Raw genomic sequence first — 23253 nt, 5'->3', positions numbered from 1 at the left:
CATCGCCCTGATACCAAAACCAAAGACACATACATCAAGGAAAGAAAACTTCAGATAAATATTCCGGATGAACATAGATGCAAAAATTCTCAAAGTAAAAAACTGGCAAATTGCATACAAAAACATTAAAAAGTAGTGCACCATGATCAAGTGGTGTTCATCCCAGGGATGAAATATTGTTTTGACACAGAGAAATCAAGTGTAATTCATGACATCAGTAGACTTAAAAACAAGAATCATATATGGTCATCTTAATAGACACAGAAAAATCATTTGACAAAATACATCAATGATTCATGTTCAAAACACTACTAAAACTCAGGATAGTAGGAACATATCTCAACATTGTACAAGCTACATAAACTAAGGCCAAGGCCAATGTCATCAAATGAGCCAAAATTTAAATTGTTGCCTCTGAAAACTAGAACAAGACAAGAATGCCTTCTTTCACCACTCCTATTCAACATAGTCCTGGAAACTTCAGCCAGAGCGATGAGAAAGAATAAATAAATTAAATAAATAAGAATAGGAGAAGAACTCTATCAGTATTTGCTGATGACATAATTGTATCTTTAGAAGATGCCAAAAATTCTGCCAGAAAAATTCTAGAAATCATAAATGAATTCAGCAAAGTAGTATAATATAAAATTGACATCCATAAATCAAACCCGCTGTTGTACATCAGTAATGAATCCACTGAAAGATAAATTATAAAAACTCTTCCATTCACAAAGGCTTCAAAAATTAAAATAATTGAGAATAAATTTTTTTAAAGAGAGAGTGAGAGAGAGAGGTGGAGAGAGAGAGAGAGAGAAGAGAGAGAGAGAATTTTAATATTTTTAATATTTTTTTTCTTAGTTCTCGGCGGACACTACATCTTTCTTTGTATGTGTTTTTGTATGTGTTGCTGAGGATCGAACCCGGGCCGCACGCATGCCAGGCAAGCGCGCTACCGCTTGAGCCACATCCCCAGCCTGAGAATAAATTTTTTAAAAAGAGGTGAAAGACCTTTACAATGAAAAGTAAAAAACACTAATGAAAGAAATTGAAGCAGATCTTAGAAGATGGAAAGGCTTCCATGCTCTTGAAGCGGCAAAAGTAATATTGTCAAAATGACCATACTACCAAAAGTATTATACAGATTTCATGAAATTCCTATTAGAATCCCAATGATATTCTTAATAGAATTAGAAAAATCAATTATGAAATTCACTTGGAAAAATGAGACCCTGAGTAGCCAAATCAATCCTTAGCAAGAAGAGAGAAACAGAAGGCATCATGATACTAGATCTTAAACTATTCTACACAGCCATAGTAATAAAATGGCAATGTTTTGACACCTAGACCAATGGTACAGAACAAATGCAGAATTAGTATTGTCAAAATGGCTATGCTACCAAAAATGTTATACAAATTTAATCCAATTCCTATTAAAATCCCAATGACATTCTGCACAGAAAGAACAAAAAACAATCATTTATTTCGAAAAATAAGAGACACAGAATAGTTAAAGCAATTCTTAGCAAGAAAAGTGAAGCAGGAGGCATCACAATACCAGACCTTAAAGTATATTAAAGAGCTTTAGTAACAAAAATGACATGGTAGACTTGTAGACCAATGGTACAGAATAGAGGATACAGAGAGAAATCCACATTTATCTCACACTAGAAGAAGGTGTCAAAAAACATCCATTGAAGAAAAGAGAGCCTCTTCAATAAATGGTGCTTAGAATACTGGAAATATATATGTAGCAAAATGAAATGAAACCCCTATATCTTATCCTGCATGAAACTCAACTCAAAGTGAATAATTGAACAGACATCCTGCAAATAAGAGAAGAAAAAGTAGGCCCAAATCTGCACTATGTCACCTTAGGAACTGATTTCCTTAACAAGACTCCTGAGGCACAAGAATTAAAATCAAGAATCAATAATTGGGGGCTGGGGTTGTGGCTCAGTGTTAGAGTGATCATCTGTCATATGTGAGGCACTGGGTTGAAACCTCAGCACAACATAAAATATAAATAAATAATGTATCATGTCCATCTGCAACTAAAAAATGTATTTAAGTAAATAATCAATAAATGGGATGGAATCAAAGTAAAAGGAAAGGAAAGGAAACTTTCCTTTACAAACAATAAAGGAAAGGAAAAAATAACATGAAGAGACAGCTGACACAATGGGGAGAATTTTTTTAACTACATGCACCCCAGATAGATGATTGATCTCCTGAATATATAAAGAATGCCAAAATTCCAACACCAAAAACCCAAATAATCTTATCAATAATGGACTAAGGAACTGAAGAGAGACTTCACAGAAGAAATGCAATCAGTATATATATATATATATATATATATATATATATATATATATATATGCTGAATACCTCTAGCCATTAGAGAAATGTAAGTAAAACTTAGATTAAGTTCTAAGATTGAAATCACACTCCAGTTAGAATGCCAGTTATCAAAAGTATAAGCAACAATAAATGTTGGTGAGAATATGGGTGAGAATTTTCATATTGCTGGTGGGACTGAAAATTGGTGCAACCACTCTGGAAAGCATTATGAAGATTCCTCAGAAAATTGAATGAACCACCATTTGACCCAGCTATCCACTACTAGGTTTTTATCCAAAGGTTTATGACACAGCTAAACCACTCCTAGGTTTATATCAGTATTACTACAGTGACACAGCCACACTAATGTTTATAGCAGCTCAATTCACAATAAGTAAAGTATGGAATCAGATTAGGTGCCCTTCAACAGATGAATGCATGAAGAAAATGTGATAGTTATACACACATGATGGAATATTCCTCAGCCTTAAAGAAAAATGAAATTATGACATTTGCCAGTAAATGGATGTGGCTGGAGTATATTATGCCAAATAAAATAAGCCAATTCCAAAGAACCATAGGCCAAATGTTTTCTCTCTTGTGCAGATTGCAATTCACAATAAAGGCGGTGGAAGTAGGTATTAATAGAGGTACATTGGATTAGACATTAGAGTGAAAGGAGAGGAGGGGTATGGAAGTCAGATGCATAATACAATAAATATGACATTATGATCCTATGTGCATATATGATTACATGACCAGTGTAATACTACTTCATGTATAACCAGAAGAATGAGAAGTTATACTCCACTTAAACAAGATGCATCAAAATGCATTCCATTGCCATGTATTAGTAATTAGAACAAGTATTAAAAATTCTCTAATAACAAAAAACGGACAAATTGCATACAAAACATTAAAAAGATAGTGCACAATGATCAAGTGGGGTTCATCCCAGGGATGTAAGGTTGGCAAGCATATGCAAATCAACAAATATAATTCACCACATCAATAGACTTAAAGATAAGAATCTCGTGATCATCTCAACAGATGCAGAAAAAGCATTTGACAAAATACAGTATCCATTAATCTAGAAAAACTAGGGATAGTAGGAATATAGCTCAACATTGTAAAAGCTATAGACACTAAACCAAAGGCCAACATCATTCTAAAATGGAGAAAGAATGAAAGCCTTGCCTTTAAAAACTGGAGCAAGGCAGGAATGCCCTTTTTCACCACTTCTATTCAACATAGTCCTGGAAAAACTAGCAAGAGCAATTAGACAAAAGGAAGACATTAAAGGGATAAGAATGGGGGGGATGAGCTCAAACTATCCCTGTTTCCTGATGACAAGATTCTATATTTAAAGGACCCCAAAATCTCCACCAGAAAACTTCTAGAAATCCTAAAAAGATTCAGCAAAGTAGCATGGTATAAAATTAACACCCATAAATCAACTGTGTTCCTATATACATCAGTGATGAATCCACTGAAAGAGAAATTAGGAAAACTGTCTTTCCCAAGAGCCTCAAAGAAAAAAATATTTGGGAATAAATCTAACAAATGAAATCTGCAGAACATTAAAGAAAGAAGATCTTAGAAGAAGATGGAAAGATCTCCCATATCATGGATAGGCAAAATTAGTATTGTCAAAATGGCCACACTACAAAAAAATGTAAAACATATTTCATGCAATTCCTATTAAATTCCCAATGGCATTCTTCATAGAACTAGAGAAAACAATCACAAAATTTATTTGAAAAAATAAGAGATTTAGAATAGCCAACGCAATCTGTGGTGAAAGAGTGAAGCAGGAAGCATCAAAATACCAGACCTTAAACTATTCTACAGAGCGATAGTAATAAAATGGCATGGTATTGGCAAGAAAACAGATATGAAGACCAAAGGAACAGAAGTCAGAGACAAACTCACATAAATACAGTTATCTCCTATTAGACAAGATACCATAAATATACATTGGACAAAACAATAGCTTTTTCTACAAATGGTGCTGGGAAAATTGAAAACCATTAGGTCCTTGTCTCTCAACCTGCACAAAAATCAACTCAAAGTAAAGGACCTAAGTATTAGTCCAGAGACTCATCACCTACCAACAGTAAAATTCCCAGAAACTCCAGGCTCCATACTCCTGACTCTGCCTTGTGGTTCAGGATCAGGATTGGAGGAGTAACTAGCCCAGACAGAGGGTCTGCTTCTGCTTTGCTGGCTCTGTAGAGGGGAAAAATTGCACTGGATTCACTCAGACCACCTGCCTGGGAACTGGTACCTCTTTATGGAGTGGGGTCAATTATAACTCATGAAAGTGGCCATTACTTCAGCCTGATGTTCCAGAAGAGAGTGACGGGGGGGGGGGGAGTGCATGGACAGGGCCAGCCAGCATCTCAGGTGCCCCGAGGATATGTCTCTGGTCTTTATTGCCTTTGTTCTATGCAATCACTGCCATTCTAACAAGGGAAAGGAAGAACCTGCCCTCATTGGAAGCAACCCAATGATCTCAGCTTAACTTCCACTTCCACATGACTCTGCCTGTAACTTGGTCTCCCAGGCGATCCTTTCAAGGTCCATGGTCCCAGCCTCAATACCCCTGATTTGTCTCAGGACCCCTGGTGTTCCCTGAAATAAATCACATCCCTGACCAGTTTCTAGAAGTAATATGATTGTGTGGTTCCTGGCAGAAACAGGAGAGAGCTGGAACTAGGGACAGCTAGGAGCCCTCTCTGGGTCCCTCATATCTGATTCCTTTCAGGTAATAGTTGATGTAGTGTTTCCTGAGAATGGCTGTTATTCCTGTGTAGCAGCTCCCTCCTGGGACTGGCCTGACCCACCCCAGGACACAGCTCCATATCCCTGCCACCAGCTCCTGACTGGTAGCTTAGAATACTCCATAGCCTAGAATCACACACCAGCACCTTCCCTGTATGGCTAACCTAATTCTCAGCTCAGCCTGTGCCTGCCTTACCCCAATCTCACCAAGGTTCATGGAGTTTGAAGCTGCAGAGGAGATAGAGAATCCAAGGATGCAGTTGTTCAGGGGCCTTCTAGTGCCAACATCCTCCTGCAAATCCAAGGATGGAAATTCCAAGGCCCTTAGTCTCCAAGGCTGTCCAACAGCCAGGTAGGGTTCCCACATTCACACAGTAGCACATGATAGTGTCCAAATGGTGACAAGGGCCAGGGCAAGTTGTTTTCCCAAATAAGAACTTTTCCTTCAGTATTGAGTATTCAGTCTCACAAGCAAAACAGCCCCTAGCACCTGAGGTCCTGTCCACCCAGCTTTGAACTGCACATTGACTGGGCCAAGTACAGATCTCATTTCTCTCCTTATCTGTCCAAAGAAATAACACATGATCTGCCTAGGACTTGGGTCCTGGCAGGATAAAGTGCATGCAATACAAGTAAATCCAAATGTCCTCCCACTTGACTCTCCTAGATGTTGCATCTGGTGCACTGTTACATCCCTTGGGTCCTGGGTCAGATTTTCCTCATGCATGGCATACCAGGTTAGGTCCCCTCAACCCTGTCTAATACCAAGTGTTTGAAATGACTATGGATCCCTCATACATGCGCCATTCTGGTCCTCCTTGTCATGGTGTGCACCTCCAGAAAGACCAACCCTTAGGCATGTCCTGCCTGCTCATTAGCAGCTAAACCCAAGGCACCATAGACCATGGTGCCTGAGAAAAAGGCATGCAAGACCAAGATGGCCAAGACCAAGGTGGCCAAGATCAAAGGGCCTGAGACCAAGGCACCCAAGGAGATCCCACCTGAAACCATCCAAGAGTACATGGAGCTATTTGGGCCTACCAACTTTGCCATGTGGGAGCCCTCCCACTTGTCCACAGAAGAGCTTGCTGCAAACATGGGAGAGGAAGGACTGGAGCAACAGCCAATACAGGATGATTTATACCCAGATCCAAGTCTCCTGAGCTATGTCGATGAGGACTTTGTCAACAAGGTGAGCTGGGCCTACAATCTTGGTGTATACAAGGTCTCAAGATCCATGGAATTAAGCTACATAGCTTAGAATAATAGCATTGTGAGTGTATGTGTGTTTATCTGTGTGTGAGAGTGAGTGTTTACATGCAGTTTTACACTTGTAAACGGGTGTAGCCTGTAGTTGTGATATAACCACTCCTTGGTACAGATGAGCATGGGATCCTTATTGCTTCCTCTTTCTCCTAGAAATCCTTCTGACTTGGGGCCATTTCCTCCCAATGTCACTCACACTCTCTTCCTTCTCATCCCAGGCAGAGAATATAATTCATCCTCGCTTCCTGGAAGAAATGCTTTCCTCCAAACCATATATAAATATCTTGGCCCTAACAAAAGAGCTGGAGCATCAGGAAAGACTCAACACTGACCAGGTAGAAAGCAGAAGGAAGGTCTCCCAGTAGACCAGGGGTAGGAGGTACAGAAGAGAGGCAGGAACACTTGATAAAGAAGTGCAGGGACACCAGGAAAAACAGGGGTTGGGGAGAAACAAAAGTTAGACAAGGAGAAAGGGGCACCAGGTAGAACAAAGGAGGTAGGGACATCAGGTTTACCAGGGTTTCAGAACAGACACAAAGGCACAGAGCAATAGATGGCAGACTAGGAGACAAAGGGACACAAGTATACAGAAAGGGAGTTACCACAGGTGGAGAGGGGAGCAAGGGGAGCAAGGGATAGCAGGTAGATGAGGAAGGCACAGGACCTTACTCATGTGGCCCAGAGGATGTTATCATTATCCTGTCTGTGATGGCTCCCTGAGTGAGTCTGTTCTAGGATACAGGATGTAGGATGGAAAAAAAAAGGAAGGAGACATGAGAACCATGGAAGGGCTGAGGATATCAAGCAGAAAGGAAGCCCAGGAGGGTGGCCAGCAGACACTCAGTGTGTCTCTCTGAGAATAAGAACAGTGACAGCTCCACTTCCCACTGAAATATGATTGTCCCAGTCCCTATGGCCCATTTCATGCATGAAGAAGAGTTGGCCAGTGCCCATATCCTCCTTTATCTTGTGAAGAAGCACCTTTGCAGGTTCCTCAAGTTCATGGTATGTTTCAACTGGACAAAAAATCTTCTGCGGCATCTGCCAAGCAAGGTGCAGAGAAGCAGAAACATCACACTGATCAAGGGGACAGCATGGAGGACTGGCCCACAGAGGTGGCTTTCCAGGTTGTGAAGAGGAGCAGGGCCACTGGGTTCGAAGGACACTGCTATCCTCAAAGGCCATCACTGGTCTTCCTCATTGGGGGACATCCACTCCAACCATCCTCCCCAGAACCACAGATCCTCCTCTATAAACCTGGGAAACAAAGGCATAGTGGGTCTCAGAAAAGCCACTTCTTTTGGGTGGCCACATAAGACAGCCAATGGCTGCAGTGTTGATGATGACCTCCAAAGCCTGGATTTCCTCCTTAGCTCCAAGCACCGCCTGCTGCCCTGGGGACTGTCGCAGAGCCAGACTCCTAGAATGGAAACCCTGTGCTCAGAAGATCAGGCAATCCAGGCCCCACCTCCCCAGAGAGGATGCCTCAGCTGCCACCCTCCTTCAGGTGCCATGTCCATGAAGAGCGCTCTCACTGGATGCTCATGCAATATGGAAAAGATGCCCTGCTCTGGGTCTCCGCTCCAGGCCACCAGAGGGCAAGTTGTGGATCTGGAGCTGGTTTGAACCTCACAGCCTCAAAAGAGGAAGTGCATGTCATTGAGCAACCAAAAGAAGAAGAGGCCTTGAGGACAGTCGTGGTGGCCGATGGCCTCTGAGATGGCTGCCTCTCAGGCAAGATCTCACCTTTGCTTCATTCTGTGCTGGAAGGGCCAAAGGTTCTTCCTCACATAGGACAGTTCCTGTGGGTTGTCAGAAAAAAAGGGGCTGCAGGAGGTACTGAGAGGGGAGGGTCACAATGTTCAATCCTGGGTGGGAAGCTGTACCTTGTTTGACTGTCACTGGGAATAAAGGAAGTTTGGTAGGGAAAAAATCTCCAGTTGCTGCCTTCTGCCATGTTGTCTGTGCACCTCCATGCAGTGAGAACCAAGATGGGAGAACTGGGGTTGCCAGGACCGAGGGCTCACAAGCGTCCATCTATTGGGTCTTGTTTCCAGATTTAGACTGCTCCTCCCCCCCTAATCCTGGGAGAAAACAGACAATATCCCAAAACCCAACTCATCACCCCATGGAAAAGGCCTCTCTTGGTTTAGGGGATCTTCTCTGTACATCTCTCCATGATCTGTGCCCCTTAAACATCTCCCTTACCAATCATCTGAGGGTCTGCTTTGAAGAGAAGTCACAAAGAGGCAAAGCACTTCTCCCATCTCTGAGGTCTGAGGACTAACTGATGGATCTCAGATCTTAGTGTTAATAGCCCTGAGATTGAATGTCAAGAACTCTCAGTTCCTAGTGGTAGCAACTCTCATGTTGCCTTCCTGGGATCAGTAGCCAGCTGCTTCCAACAGTTCCCTGGAGATCATCTGACAGCTGCACCTAGCAGTTCCTGCAGTTCTCCACTGCTGATCTGCCTGGTTTGCCAGTTTTCAGTGCAACCAACTTGACCTAAATGTATCATCATGTCAAATAGTATGCCAATCACTTTGCATTTGTGATCACATTTAATTTTCACACAAAAGAACTAAGTTTACCCTTCTTTTTAAGGAGACAGAGACTTAAAATATACTACAAATTTTATACTACTATTTACTCAGTAGATGGACGCAAGATTGAACTCAGGCTGTCCTAACACAAAATACATGTGTTTAGCACCTTGAAAAGAAAGAGGAAGGGAAAGAAAGAAGAGGCTACAATGAAATCCTGATTGACTCAAACAAATATTTTAAAGTATTGCACCATGTGGTACAATCTTTGAGAAGCCAATGTTTGTGCAAACATGCTCATCACTGCACCCTAGAAATTTCCTTGAGTAGCCAGTGGGAAGCATGAATTTGCCATGACGATTGACAATAGAGACCCAGGGAGCATGTGCATATGCCACTAAAGGTTGATTAGAAACCAAAAGCTACCTTCCCCACTGATGGACAGCCAGCTGAGTTGTAATAGAAAATAAGAGGGTAAGACCATATTTGCCTTTGTAATGGTTAACAGTTTTAATTTCTGCCGTCCTACCACCTTCACCTTCCTTTTGCAAAACATGTAAATAAGGAAAACTGATATACAAAAATGCATATATTTAGTATATACTTTTTTTATTTGTTCTAATTGTTTATACATGACAGTAGAATGCACTTTGACACGTCATACATAAATGGTATATAACTTCTCATTCTTGTTGTACATGATGCAGAATCACACCAGTCATATATGTCATATATGCACATAGGGTAATAATGTCCAATTCATTCTATCTTACTACCCCTGTTCTCCTCCCCTCCCTTCACTTGTCTCTGCCTAATACAAAGTGACTCTATTCTGTAAAATGTGATATATGCCTGCAATGGGCCATTATTCATCCTTAATAAAGCAGGAAAGTCTGCAGTAGGTGACAATGTGGATGAACTTGGAAGATATTGCTCTAAATGAACTAAGCAGGTAAAGTAGGATTACTCATTTTCTTGAACATCTCAAGAAAGTGTAAACATGGGGAGAATACAACTGAACCTCATATAGACCAAAATAACTCTTGAGAATTCAGTTATCTTTTTTAAAGCTCTATTTAGTTTTTTACAATATCTTTATTTTTATGTGGTGCTGAGGATTGAACCCAGTGCCTCCCACATTCGAGGCAAGGATTCTACCACTGAGCTACAGCCCCAGTACGAATTCAGTTATCTTTTCTGGTCAAAAAATAGCTAGGTAAAGTAGGCCTGAGGTTGCTAGAATGCAATTCTGATGAGAAAGGAGAATTTCTTAGTTCTTTTCTCAATTTTATTTATAATATGAAATTGAGGCCCATATGTAAAGTGTATATATATATATATATATATATATATATATATATGAATTTGGAATAAAATATAAAATACTCCAGGACAGAGTAAGAAAAAATAGACCAACAAATGCTTATTATTCTGTATCTAGCCTTAATTCTAATATTACTTACAAAGAGGAGGTTTTCATCAGTCTAGACAATGTGATACCAGGTAAGGGAAATCCAGCTCAGTGAGTCAGAAGAGAGTACTCCAGGTTTGGCTTTTCCTCCTTAGCTGAGCGACTGATCATTCTTGGCCTCAGTTCATTCTTTGGGGACAGATGTTTGCTTCATTGAGTCCAAAACCTATATACAAGTAATCAAATTGCAGCTGCTTATCATAATTTAGTAGAGCCAAAATATGCACTAGTTAATTTAAAAATCTGCTGAGTACCCATCCTCTTTGTTTTGTGCCTGGCCCTGCCTGGAACTTAGTCATTGTGATTTACTAGTTCTACTCATCTCCTACCCCAATCCCACTATATCTGTTTTCATACCGTGTCTTTTGATTCTGGGGAGACAAGGCTGGGGGTTGCACCTTAAAATTATACCTCTATATTCTACATATAATATATCTTTTTCCTTTTAAATCTTTCAGTATCTTCAAGGATCAAATCCCCCCTTTTCTTTCCCTCTTATTTCTCTATTTCTTCTCATTTATCTAGTCTCATTCTGACTACCATAATAGCATATTGCCACACCATATCTTTTTTTCTGAAATTATCTCTTGCTGATTACACTCCTACCACATACTTATACCCTACATTTTCTTTTGCAAGTATCTGTATTTGAACTGAGATTACATAAAATAGATTTTGTTTGACAATCAAAACCCCAGAGGCATATTTATTTATCTAGTGATTTATCAAAAATACACTATTTATTACTAATTAATTGTATTATTACACTCAATGGCAGTACCATTGTTCTCTGTATTATTGACTCAAGGCTTAAATATTTTTCTCTTCTACTATATACTCTTTTTTGCCCTACAAACTATTAATAGTACACAGTTCTTAATTGATGCCCAAGTGCAGCCAGGCTAAGATGCAAGAACAAGAGACATTGTAGTTCCCCCTAAAGAAGCAAATACTATTAAAAATAATATGGATTATTGAAAGTAAAAGACATTGAGAATTTTTTTAAATGGATGTTCCAAAAGGCATTTAAATAAAAGTCTATGAAGTCTTTGATATATCATGTCCTCCTTTTACCTGTAGAAATAGTGATACAATTGCATAAGAAAGTGTGTCTCTATGCAAGGAAATTAAACAAATACCCATATTTTGAAAAATAACTAGGATTTATCTAAAGAGAGGACATTGAATAGTATGAAATAAATCTCCATGTATGATAATAAAGAAAGGCTATGAGACAATGTGGAATTTTTTAAAAGTAAATTACAAACATTAAGTGAAGACATAATCCCACTTTTTATATAATGCATCCTTCATATCCAGGAAAGTGGCTATGATTTTAAATTATTCAAGAAGAATGAAGATATTTTATGAATTTAAGGGATTCTTAAAATGCACTGTAGACTTAATGGTTTGAGCATTTATTCAACTGTCAAGGTACTTGCACAGATTCTGAAAAGTTAATGGTAGTTATTCCAGGGAAGCAGGATATTGGGGAAGACAGATAAAAATATGTAGTTTTCAGTTGATATCTAGAGTTTTTAAAGTGAAAAACCACATCTTATTTATAACAGAATACAATATGTCTCAAAATTAGAAGGGAGATGAATACAATGGAAATGATCTTTGTATATTGACTTTTTACCCTGTGACTACAATAAATATACTTATTTTCTGTAAAAAAAAAATTAGAAGGGAGGAAAGGGGGGAAGGAGAAGAATTAGGGAGTAAATTATATGCTTGCATTAAATTATGTGCCTGTATGCCACAAGTCATCCCATGCAGTCCTCTTGTGTATGAAAACATTATGTATGTATTAAAAATAAGTAAATAAATAGAAGGAAGACCAAAAGAGTAGAGGGGGAGGATCAAGGGTAGGAGGAGGGGATGGATGAAAAGTACTGGAGATTGAAATGGAGCAAACTATGATATATATATATATATATATATATATATATATATATTTATGAATATATCAAAATGAACTCCAATACTATGTATAATTATAATGCACTAATACATGTTTAAAATATAACAATGTTGAACAGAGTTATATTATCTCCTCAATTGATAACCCAGTTAATATATTCTACTTTATCCATTCCTACATCACAGACTCTTCCTTGACCTATGTAAACTTTTATTATATAATAAATGCATAAAATATTGAATGGGTGTTATTAGACTTCAATTTGAATTCTAATTGGACGAATGCATATGGCAAATTATAGGAGGAGTAATGTATTTGAGTTCTTTGTAGTTGACTTCCATTTGGTAAATGGAAATGTGTAGGACATGTGATGTTATCAGATCAGATTTAAAGCAACAATGACTTAGACCCAAGCTTTGTTTGGCCTCAGAAAAGGTGATGTTATCCATATCAGTTGAGTCTACCAACATGATTTAACAGCCCTATGTTAAACCATTTTCATAAAGAGTAGCTGTTTCTTCCAATCTGTCTCTTTTGTGTTGTCCCTAAGTATATGTTCATCTACACATTAGTCTTTGTGCTTTGATATTGTTTAAAATGGGCAAAGGTGTTTCACAACTGTAAAAAAAATCCAAAGTTATTTTAAGGCTTGTTATCTTGAACATGATTTAAACTGTAGATGCTTAATGTTTTCAATGGTTTAATGCAATAAAAACCTACCTGTTATTTTTGGCTGCTTTATTTAGACCATCTGCTCCACAAGGAATAAAAATCTCAACAATGGATGGAGAATTGTCTATTCCTCATGTGTCAATACTTTATTTATTCTCTTTATCCAAGACTTCAGGTCATTGCAATACTCTTTATCTATTAATTTTCCAATACAAGAGAAAGCCAATATTTGTTGTTTGGCTTTATGAAAAATCATCACAAGGAACTGTGTTTTTTTGTTGTTTTTGGGGTTTTTTTTGTGTGTGATTCCAAAGTTTATTCTCTTTATCACTGCACTGCATTTCCTATTTTTGAAAAAAAATGTTAAATTTCATATATTTCTTTTAATTTGAGAGATTTAATTTTTAGAATCAAATTGATATAAAATCAAGTGAAGCACTGTGATTTATGAAGTCTGTCGTTCTTTGCCATTATTCTAGGAATGGTTGCTGTTGGGTCAAAAGCAGAAGACAAAGGGAACATGTTTAATAATCTTGTATGCTTGCCTTTTCTTTCCATTTATATCACCACATAATGTTGGAGCTTTAGTGTTTCTTGAATAATCGATTCATTCTCTAAAGCTGTTGATTTTCTTCAATTAATTCTCAGCACCTCTAATGAGAGTATCATTATCAAGTTATAAAAAAATCAAATCAAAGAAGAATCTATGTTGTAATGGGAAGTGATGCATAGGTGTAGTGTTCTGTAAAAGCTATAATAAATGTGGTTTGAAGTCAAAGTGCAAGAGAAAACAATCATTGATGTGTGCATGTATGTGTGTGTTGTATGTATGTGTGTTAACTTTGTGATTCCCTTAAACCATTGTTTTAAACAAGAGATTATTTAAATTTCCAAATATGGGTTAGATAATTCTTTATATTCACAAGCATCTTTCTCATATCAAAGATATAAAAGATGCACTGAGGAAAATGCATAAGTCTTTACTGTTTCATAATTAATGTACCTCATGTGTTCCTTAATATATAATATCCAGATTTGCATTTCTATCCCCAGTTTTTTTTTTATTTTAAATTTGTGTATTCATTTTAATTTATTATACATGATAGCAGAATGCATTTCAATTCATAGTATACACAGAACACAATTTTTTATGACTCTGGTTGTTCACAATGCAGAGTCAAACCATTCATGCCTTCACACATTACTTAGGGTAATGATGTCCATCTCATTCCACCATCTTTCTGACCCCCATGCCCACTCTCTTCCTTTCCCTCCCCTTTACCCTGGCTAAAGTTTCTCCATTCTTCCCATGCTCCCCACCCCCAAACCCATTATGGATCAGCATCTACTTATCCGAGAGAACATTCTAGTTTCCTATTTTCACCTATGTTAAAATAGATTGCTAGTTACATTTATTTTAAGGACCTTGGTTTTCTGTTCCTTCCATGGAAGGACTATTATCCCATAAGGAGTATTTTTGGTGACAGTGGACAAGTCATACATTTTTAACAGTTCAAGTGGTTAAATGAGCATTACCTAGCATTACTTACCTACTCCCTCCTAAATTAAGAGTGAGTCCTGACCAGAAATGAGAATTTAAAAAGCCAGTCACTTTGGTTACTGACTAAATCTATTTTTTTGGAATCACTTTGCAGTTCTTATCTTAATTTATTGCAACATAATACACCAGGGATAACCTTGTACTTTAACTTTTCTTGTTCATTTCATGACTATGACTTTTTTCTCTCCAGAATTCATTCTACCATTTTTTCCAACACCTCTAACAGTAACAACAACAGTAATAACAACTAGTATTTATCAAGTTCTTACTATGGTTCAAGTTACCATAGTAACTAGCTAATTGCATTTCTAGCCACTAAGATTGAAGTTGATTTCCATTTTGTTTTTTCAAGCTCCCTATTATAGGATGTTTTACTTTTAACTTAGTGGGATAGGAGATAATATTTTTGAGTACCTATTAAATACCAGGCATTTGTTGGGAATTTTATGTGTTAGCTTGTTCAGTCCTCACATAAACAACTTTATTTTCATTTTAGGTTTGGGGAAACTTAAGTACAAATAATGTAATAATTTTCCTGATGTTACTGTTGGCAAGAATCCAGAGGGGATTCAAACTCTAAATTATAAAGCCCATAATTATTGCAATATTTCCCTCATTGATTAATTACCTTAATAATTGAGAATATTTACCATGTATTGTCCTTCTTCCTCTTAATATTTCTGTGATCATCTCTTCTCCACCCTTTTTATGATTTTTATGTCTTCAGTAACCATCTTAGATCATCCCATGATCAACCCCTAAGTTCTTCATTTCTAACCCATCCTGAGTAAAACTAGTAATTTTTTTTTTCCTGTGGATATGTTTTCCTACTGCCCCTTCTTACCTAAAGAATCTATGTTACATCCATCAAGGTCAAATTAGAGATTCAGAGTTTTGACTTACACTTGATCCAAACTGCTTGTCCAAAATGATTATTTAATTCATTCACTTCACTCACAACAATCATTTTACAGGTCCTTCATTCACTCTACTCTTTGCCATTCCTTTCCTACTTCCATAAGTCCCTTTCCTCATCTTCTTGGCCAATCCTACTGTATTTAAATTTCCTGATCAAGTTCTTTTCTTTCAAAAAAAGCCATCTTACCTGTCCATAACCCATTAGCTTCTCTTCTTCTCTGAGCTCCTTTAGCATCTGCAGTGTACACTTGCTTTACCTATTGCCATAAATTTTGTCTTTCATCATTTGCATCTCCAAGTATTAGACAGTACACTTTTGAGGACGGAGGCCCTCTATGTTTTTTTGGAGCTGGGTACATGGTGTACACTCAGTGCACTGTGTCTTACATAAGCAAAGTATTGAAAAGTGATAATCATTCTTCTATACTCCTATACCTTCCCTGAAAACTTTGACAATAGCTTGTTTATACCACATGGAAATGGGGCTAAAAACCTTTGATATCATATAAACCTAAAAGAAAACAGCAAATACTATTTAACTCTTAGGTTCCCTACCTAATAAGTCTGTCACACAAAATAAGAATGAGACTTACATGCTGTCAGCTTTTGAAATTAGCCTAGAGTAACTTTAAAAACATCATGCCTACTTTTGAAAAAAATGATGAGTTAAACCACGGTTTGTCAGTAGGTTTCTTACCTACAGTCATGATTCTCTCTTATTTCCAAAGGGCATGCTTACAAAGTCCTATATTAAGAATTTAAAATCCCCCTTATCTCTCTGAAATGAGATCTCTTATGAAATGGGCTAGAAAGGTTCTGAATAGCCAAAAATGGTATGATTTACTTTGAGTTTTTCATGGGCTGAAACTAACACTTGAACTATCACCAAGGTAGTGACTTCTGTGAAGATTTTTATTGCACTCCAAAGAAAATGGGTGATGTGACAAGATGTAAAGTACATGACAGGGAAGTCAGAGCTCTGATATCCTGATGGCTCTTGAGTAGCAAGTCAGGCAACTCAACTCACTGTAATATGAGAACAAAGGACAATGCCTCTAAAGGAATTTAATTTCTCAGGAAGGGCATGCACTGTATGTAGGAAGCATTGGTTTACCTTTCAATATTTTAAAACATATTGGCATCATTAGTGCAGGGTCATTTAATGATCTATAAAATTCCAATAGAAAAATCAATGAACAGTGGAGGATAATACATTTTCAGTATGCCAAAGACATAATCTAAATTATATGACAGCATAGTAATACAAAATACATCTCAAAACAAATGGAAAAAAATCTTACTATTTTAGATATTTTAATCTTATTTAATCCACTGACCAATTCTGTGGTTTAAGTGTTTGTATCTACATTTTACAGATAAGTAAATTAATCCTTGGAAAGATTAAATAATTTGCTCCAGGTCAAAGTCACTAAGAGTGTGAGCTAGGAATCAGAGAGCTCATTTAGTTCCCTCATTCCCTATTTGAGGTTTTGAGAACTCCATGAGTAAATAAATCCAGTGCACATTCTTTAAAGTTTGACACAGTCATAAAACCAATGAATCTTGTTTACCTTGATTTTTTTTCTAAAAACACAGAGCTGTTGTTCTATAGGTTTTGGAGAATGCTGCATTTGTCAGGGATTCTAACTAAATTGAAAGGATCTGCCAGGGAAGTTGTTTATAATCCAGTTGGAGGTCAAGCACAGTTACCCAAGTTACAGAGCATGCTTTGTGTCATAGATCCAAAGAGGAGCAAATGCATTTTAGCTTCTAAATTTAGGAGGACACATATATTTTTTTAGTTGTCAATGAACCTTCATTTATATGCAGTGCTGAAAATCGAACCCAGGGCCTCACACATGCTAGGCAAGTGCTCTACAACTAAGCCATAACCCAAGTCCCTGCTGTATCTTTTTGTAGCAAAACTAAAAAGATCCTCCACTACATGTTTTGGTAGCAAAATAAAAACATTTGATATTTAAAGACATAGTTGTGGAATAAGAAAATAGTAAATAAGAAACCCAGAGATAAATATATAGGTAGATACACAGTACAACGTGATTGGGGAGCACTTTCTGAGAGTCCTACTGTTTTTCTCTCAACCTGTGTTCATAATACAGATGCCAACTTTCTTCACCACAGCAAGATAAGAAACTCAATCTTAGATTGCCTAAGACCCAAGAAAAAGAAATTAAAGTTTTCTCTTTTACTACCCAGGCCTTCTTGACCTGTTTTTGACCACTGTTGGAAATATTGCTTCATTTCCCAAAAACCCTTCAAGAACACACCACTCACAGCAAGTGCTCAATGTGAGGGGCCCGCAGAACCATAGATGTGCTTTGATTAAGCTACAAAAAACTGGAGGCAGTAATATAAATGAAGACAGTGCATTAAACTCTGAGTTTAATTTCTCATGAACACTGGCCCCCAGCCTGCCATTAGCAAGTGTGTTTTCCTTAGTAATTTCAACTCCCTCCAACTATTTTCCCATGCTCTCCCAAAAAGCTCATGACCTGCAGGTTGGCAGATTCTGAATTTGAGGCTGTTTCAACAAAACTTAAGACTCCTAAGGAGTTGTTTGTACAAGTGTTTTATCAGGAAATGCCAAAAAAACAGTCCCTCAAAAGATTTTTCTGTCTCCTGTAAATGATAATTTTCATACTTCCCTTTGGATTATAATCTCCATAGATATAGATCTAAATGAAATTAGACTGAATCTTGTATTGAGTATTGAATTTTACAAAAGGCTATGAAATGAATAATGGCAAAGAGTATGTGAATGAACTAATTTATGCTATCCATTCTTTTCTTATATTAAAAAATATGTTTTAAATTAATTACTGCCCTTTAGCCTATGGCTTTATATTTTTTATAAAAATTATAAGAATTACTATTTATGGGGCTGGGGTTGTGGCTCAGTGGCATAGTGCTTGCCTTGCACATGTGAGGCATTGGGTTCAATCTTCAACACCACATTAAAAAAAATAAAAAAAATATATTGTGTCTATGTATTGCTAAAAAATGTTTTTAAAAAATTACTATTTTAGGGACTGGGATTGTAGCTCAGCAGTAGAGAGCTCAACTAGCATGCACGGGGCCCTGGGTTCAATCCTCAGCACCACATAAAAATAAACAAATGGAGTAAAGGAATTGTGTCCAACTACAACAAACAAACAAATAAATAAATAAATAGAATTACTATTTTAAAATATATCCATAGAGTTGAGCATTTTTTTCTAAAATGACAGTGTCTATCATCTGTCTATCTATTAATCTAATTCATATGAAGGGCCAGCAGAGTAGGTGGTAACAAAACTCCCCATCAAAATTTATTCCATACTCTTAGTCCTTTTTGTAACATTGATATGTTTGCTATATTTAATTACAAATATTTTTCAAGGTTCAAAAATCTCTTAAAACTTCTGAGAAGGATTTGAGGAATCAAGGGGATCCAGTTTCTTGGGTGAAAAAGGGTAGAGAATTGTTAAGTAACTCTGCCAAGGTCATATCAACTCCATTTACTAGAAACATATTTTATAATACTCACAGACTGCTCAAGTTAACATTGCCCATGATGGTTAAATGGAGGCGCTAAATTATCTCCTCTTCTGGTTCATTTAGTAGAGATAACGAGAGAGAAGTTTGTGTGTGCACTCTGGTGCATTCTCCTTTCATCTCTCCCATGCCTTTTATTTCCTCTTTCAGTATTATGTTTGAAAACCAAGAGCCCATCAATATTTTGTTTGTGAGCTGTTTGTCCAAACCCCATATGTACTTTTCATACATATTAAACCAAATAGATTACATTTTCTTTACACATATGTGTGTGTGTATATATATATATATATATATATATATATATATATATATATAACTTCGCACATTATTTATTCAAAATAAGAAATTAATTTAAAAATTAGACACAGGCAATACATGGTGGCACATGATTTGTGACCACATAACTATAATACCAATTATTAGGCCTAGGAAGAAGAGTTGCCAGTTCAAGTTTCCATTTCATTTCAAATAACTAATAGAAAATCTACTTCCAGGAATTTATCTGTTTTACATAAATTGTCAAATTTGGGGATCAAGAGTTATATAGTATTATATCATTTCCTTGTTAATATGTAGGGGGGCATTGAAGGTGCCTCTTCTTTTATTCCTGATACTAACAATTTTTGTCCTCCTCTTCAATCAGTATGGTTAGGAATTTAACAATTATGTTTTTTTAAATATCCAGGTTCATATTGAATTTTTTTAATCCATTTTCTTTTATCTTATTTTACTGATTCCGAGTTTAATATTTGTTATATTTTGACAAAGATTGAATTTTTTCTTTTTTTCAATGTCAATGCTCAGGTTAATTATTTTAAAACTCTTGTTTCTAATAGATCATATGGTTGGGTCATTATGGTGACAGTAGCAGTGGTAGAAACTTAAACAATTATATTTGAAGCCAAGGGTTGTATGTTCTCTCTCTTATGTGGAATCTAGGAGGAAAAAGGGAAAGAAAGGTTGGAAGATCTCATGAAGGAAAGAGTAGAGAAAAGGGACCAGGGGTAGGGAACAGGAATGGGGAAATCCTGGGGAGTGATACTGAACAAATCTTGTTGCTGTGTTGTGTGCACGTGTGAAGCTGTGACAGCTCCCACCACCATGCACACCTGGGTCCAATCCCTGGTAGCAGTGTGTTTACCCCATTAGGTAATAGTGTGCAGAAGCACATACAGGCCAACACAACAGCAAGTGAGCAGAAGGTGGCTGGGCCAGAGAAGGCCACCTCCTGCTGCAGGGGAGGGTGGTGACTGGCATTCATCCTTGTAATGTAATATCATATGTATAGGAAAAAAAATTAGCCTATTGTTTTCATGGAAAAAACCCTGTTATTTTCATGATGCCCTTCTTGGCTGGTGACTATCAATGGCTACAGGAAGGGCATGAAATGTTTTGACTTATCAGACTTATCCTAAGAGGATGAGAAGGATCCACACCTGTTTTCTGAAGCCATGTGGTGTGGCCAGGAGGAAGGAAGCAATGGAGTCAGCCAGAGCTTCTGGAACAGGAGTAGGAAGCTGAGAGTCACGCCCTTGTTTCCTGTCACCCTATTTCCACAGTGAATTTTGACTGTGAAATTTTGACAGTTTTTTTTTTTTTTTGACAGGAAGCTTCTCTCTTATTTTTCTATCAGGAACTTCCTTATTGGGAGTGTGCATCCTTACCCATGTCCCTAAGATGTAATCAAATTTTCTTCTCACTGAAACGATTCCCAACCTGGGTTTAATGGCAATTTTAATAAGATGAAGTTGAGTTGTCATACTATATGAAAAGATTTAATCCCAGGCTATCTTTAAAGATGGTGAAGTAGAATACTGTTGTGTTCTAGGAGAAATAAAGTCGACCCCTGTCTTCCCTGCCCCTAGCATCGTGACCAGAAGTCCTCCCTTCTCTTAGGTGACCATGAAGAAAGTGTGGGCGTTAGCCTGGGACCCTTCTTACAATTTTTTCATTTTTTAATTGGTACATTATATTTATACTTAATGGTGGTATTTTTTGTTAACACATTCTTACATGCAAACAGTATAACACTATAATTTGGACAATATCATTTTCCAGTATTTCCCTTTCCCCTTTTCTCCTTCCTCCCCTTGGTCCCTTACCCTTTCCTCTACTGATCTTCCTTAGATTTATGTGAGATTTCTATCCACTTTCTTTTCTTTTTTCCTCTCTAGCTTCCACATATGAAAGAAAACATAAAGCCCTTGGCCTTCTGAGTTTGGCTTATTTCACTTATCATGTTCTCTAGTTCCATTCATTTTCCTGCAAATGAAATATTTTCTTTACTCTTCATAGCTGAATAAAACTCCACAGTATAAATATACCACGTTTTAAAAAATCATTCCTTGTCCATTTATTGATGGAACTTTAGGCTGCTTCTATAGTTTTCAGACTGCAATTTTGTTGTTGTTGTTGTTGTTGAAACGAGGGATTGAACCCAGGGGTACTCTAACACTGATCTATATCCCCAGACCTTTTTATTTATTTTTTTAAATTTTGAGACAGAGTCTCATTAAGTTGCCCAGGCTGGGCTTGAACTTGTGATCCTTCTGCCCTCATCCTCCCTAGTAGCCACCTCACTCCTTCTGGGCAGAGGAACATGCCACTCAGGAACCAATAAATCAAATTACCATTCTTTCATGGAATTCCTTACCACATACAAGAATATCCTATTCTCTGGGATTTGAAATGTTTTGTCCCCCTGCCTTGGAAAAGCTTTGAATTTACAAAGTATAGCATGTTCCTCTTTGGCACATCATTGAATGATCAGTCTAGGTGTTGAAGCCTTTGTGTATATAATAAATTGGCTTCTCCTCGGAAGAAACAATTCACTCCCTGTGTTGGGTCGGAAATTGGACTTAACCATAGACCTCACATCAAGTTCTAAATAAGATAGAAAACAGAGTTGCACTACTCTTTTTAGTACTGATTTCATGTTCATCAGTACTAAATATTGGAAGGGCAAATGAAGAGTTTTATAGCAAAAGTTTTTTTTTTTTTTTACTTTAAAACCTGAAATAAATCTCCATGATTTGCAAAACCACCATAGCAGTAGTTGTGTGATCAGTTCTTGATAGTTGCTCTTTTCCTCCTGTATCTGAAATTTCTGTCTAGTGATTGTTGAGCAAGGACTGACCGAGAGTGGCCAGGAGCCCCATGAAAGTGTATCAGTCACCAGGTGGGGCTGTGTGGGCTTCCAGGTAGGGTGGACTAGCTGCTTATGGCAGTCCACCAGAGCTGGCATCTCCATGATCCTGTTCTGAGTTGGATTTGGTTCCAGCAGAAGTGAAAGGCCTCTTCTTTCATTTGGTAGTGTGTCCAGCTGGTCATCTAACTACTTCCAAAGCCCAGAAGTAATCTCATGTCCTCCATTATCATTCTAGAGCCTTCGGGTCTATTTTCTATACCAAAATTAAAATTATTAATTTAGAGAAGGAGATTTCTGCCTTCAAGCAATGGATTCTGTTTTTCTTAAGTGGGATCAGACTCAACTCTTAGAAACCCCTGTTTTGTTGAGTAGCACATAACCGATTAGTGTCTTCATTTTCAACGGGAAGTTTGTCTCTAAGTAGTAAGTATTTGAGTACAAGGAGGACATTATCACCTCTTAGAAAGCAAAAGGTGGGCCTGGCTCTTGTCTTTGCAGGTTTCTCAGCTCCGTCATGAGCTGTCCATGAAGGATGAGCTGCTCCAATTCTACACCAGTGCTGCGGAGGAGAGAGAGCAGGAGTCTGTCTGCTCAACCCCATAAGTCACCTGGGGGCTGTGTTTCTGGAGGCCAGGGCACAGGCTGCTGTTGATGTCATTGGAGTCACCTAGGCAGGGTCACCTCCACCAGCAGCACAGGTCAGCCTTCCCCAGAATAAGCATCTCTAAGTGCCTCAGATGGATTGATTTGTACTATTTTCGTGGGACATAAAAGGGCAGGTTTTAAATTTTCCTCTTACTGGGTCTTATTGCTTACTTGTCAGGTCAGTTGATCTGCCCTGGCGTGTTAACAGGTTAAAAAAAAAAAAAAAGGTGGGCTTTGCTGTTAAAGGAACACAGGGTTCTGAAGCTGGAGGTGCCATGGCAGGTCCTTGGGACAGAAGGTGTGGGGGCTGTTCTGAAAGTCAGCAGAGCCCCGTGTGGAACTCTAGAGCCTGATGGCCTGAATTCAATCTTAGCTCTGCGACTTAACCTGCATGCTCCTGGCCAGGTTACTTAATTTTTG

At 37.7% G+C, this 23253-nt stretch overlaps 1 protein-coding gene across 1 annotated transcript in view; it reads left to right on the top strand.

Moving 5' to 3' along the window:
• The first annotated feature begins 6028 nt into the window (after positions 1-6028).
• LOC144251389 (trafficking kinesin-binding protein 1-like) overlaps positions 6029-23253 on the top strand; it is a 49519-nt gene continuing 32294 nt past the window's right edge. The window contains 3 exon segments of the mRNA XM_077794345.1: positions 6029-6316; positions 6609-6725; positions 22687-22805. Coding sequence (XP_077650471.1) covers positions 6029-6316; positions 6609-6725; positions 22687-22805 — 524 coding nt within the window.

This window comes from Urocitellus parryii (assembly GCF_045843805.1).
Source record: "Urocitellus parryii isolate mUroPar1 chromosome 13 unlocalized genomic scaffold, mUroPar1.hap1 SUPER_13_unloc_15, whole genome shotgun sequence".
NCBI classification, from domain to species: domain Eukaryota; kingdom Metazoa; phylum Chordata; class Mammalia; order Rodentia; family Sciuridae; genus Urocitellus; species Urocitellus parryii.
The sequence above is the reverse complement of the archived record's forward strand: the minus strand, read 5'-3'. Positions and strand labels throughout refer to the sequence as shown.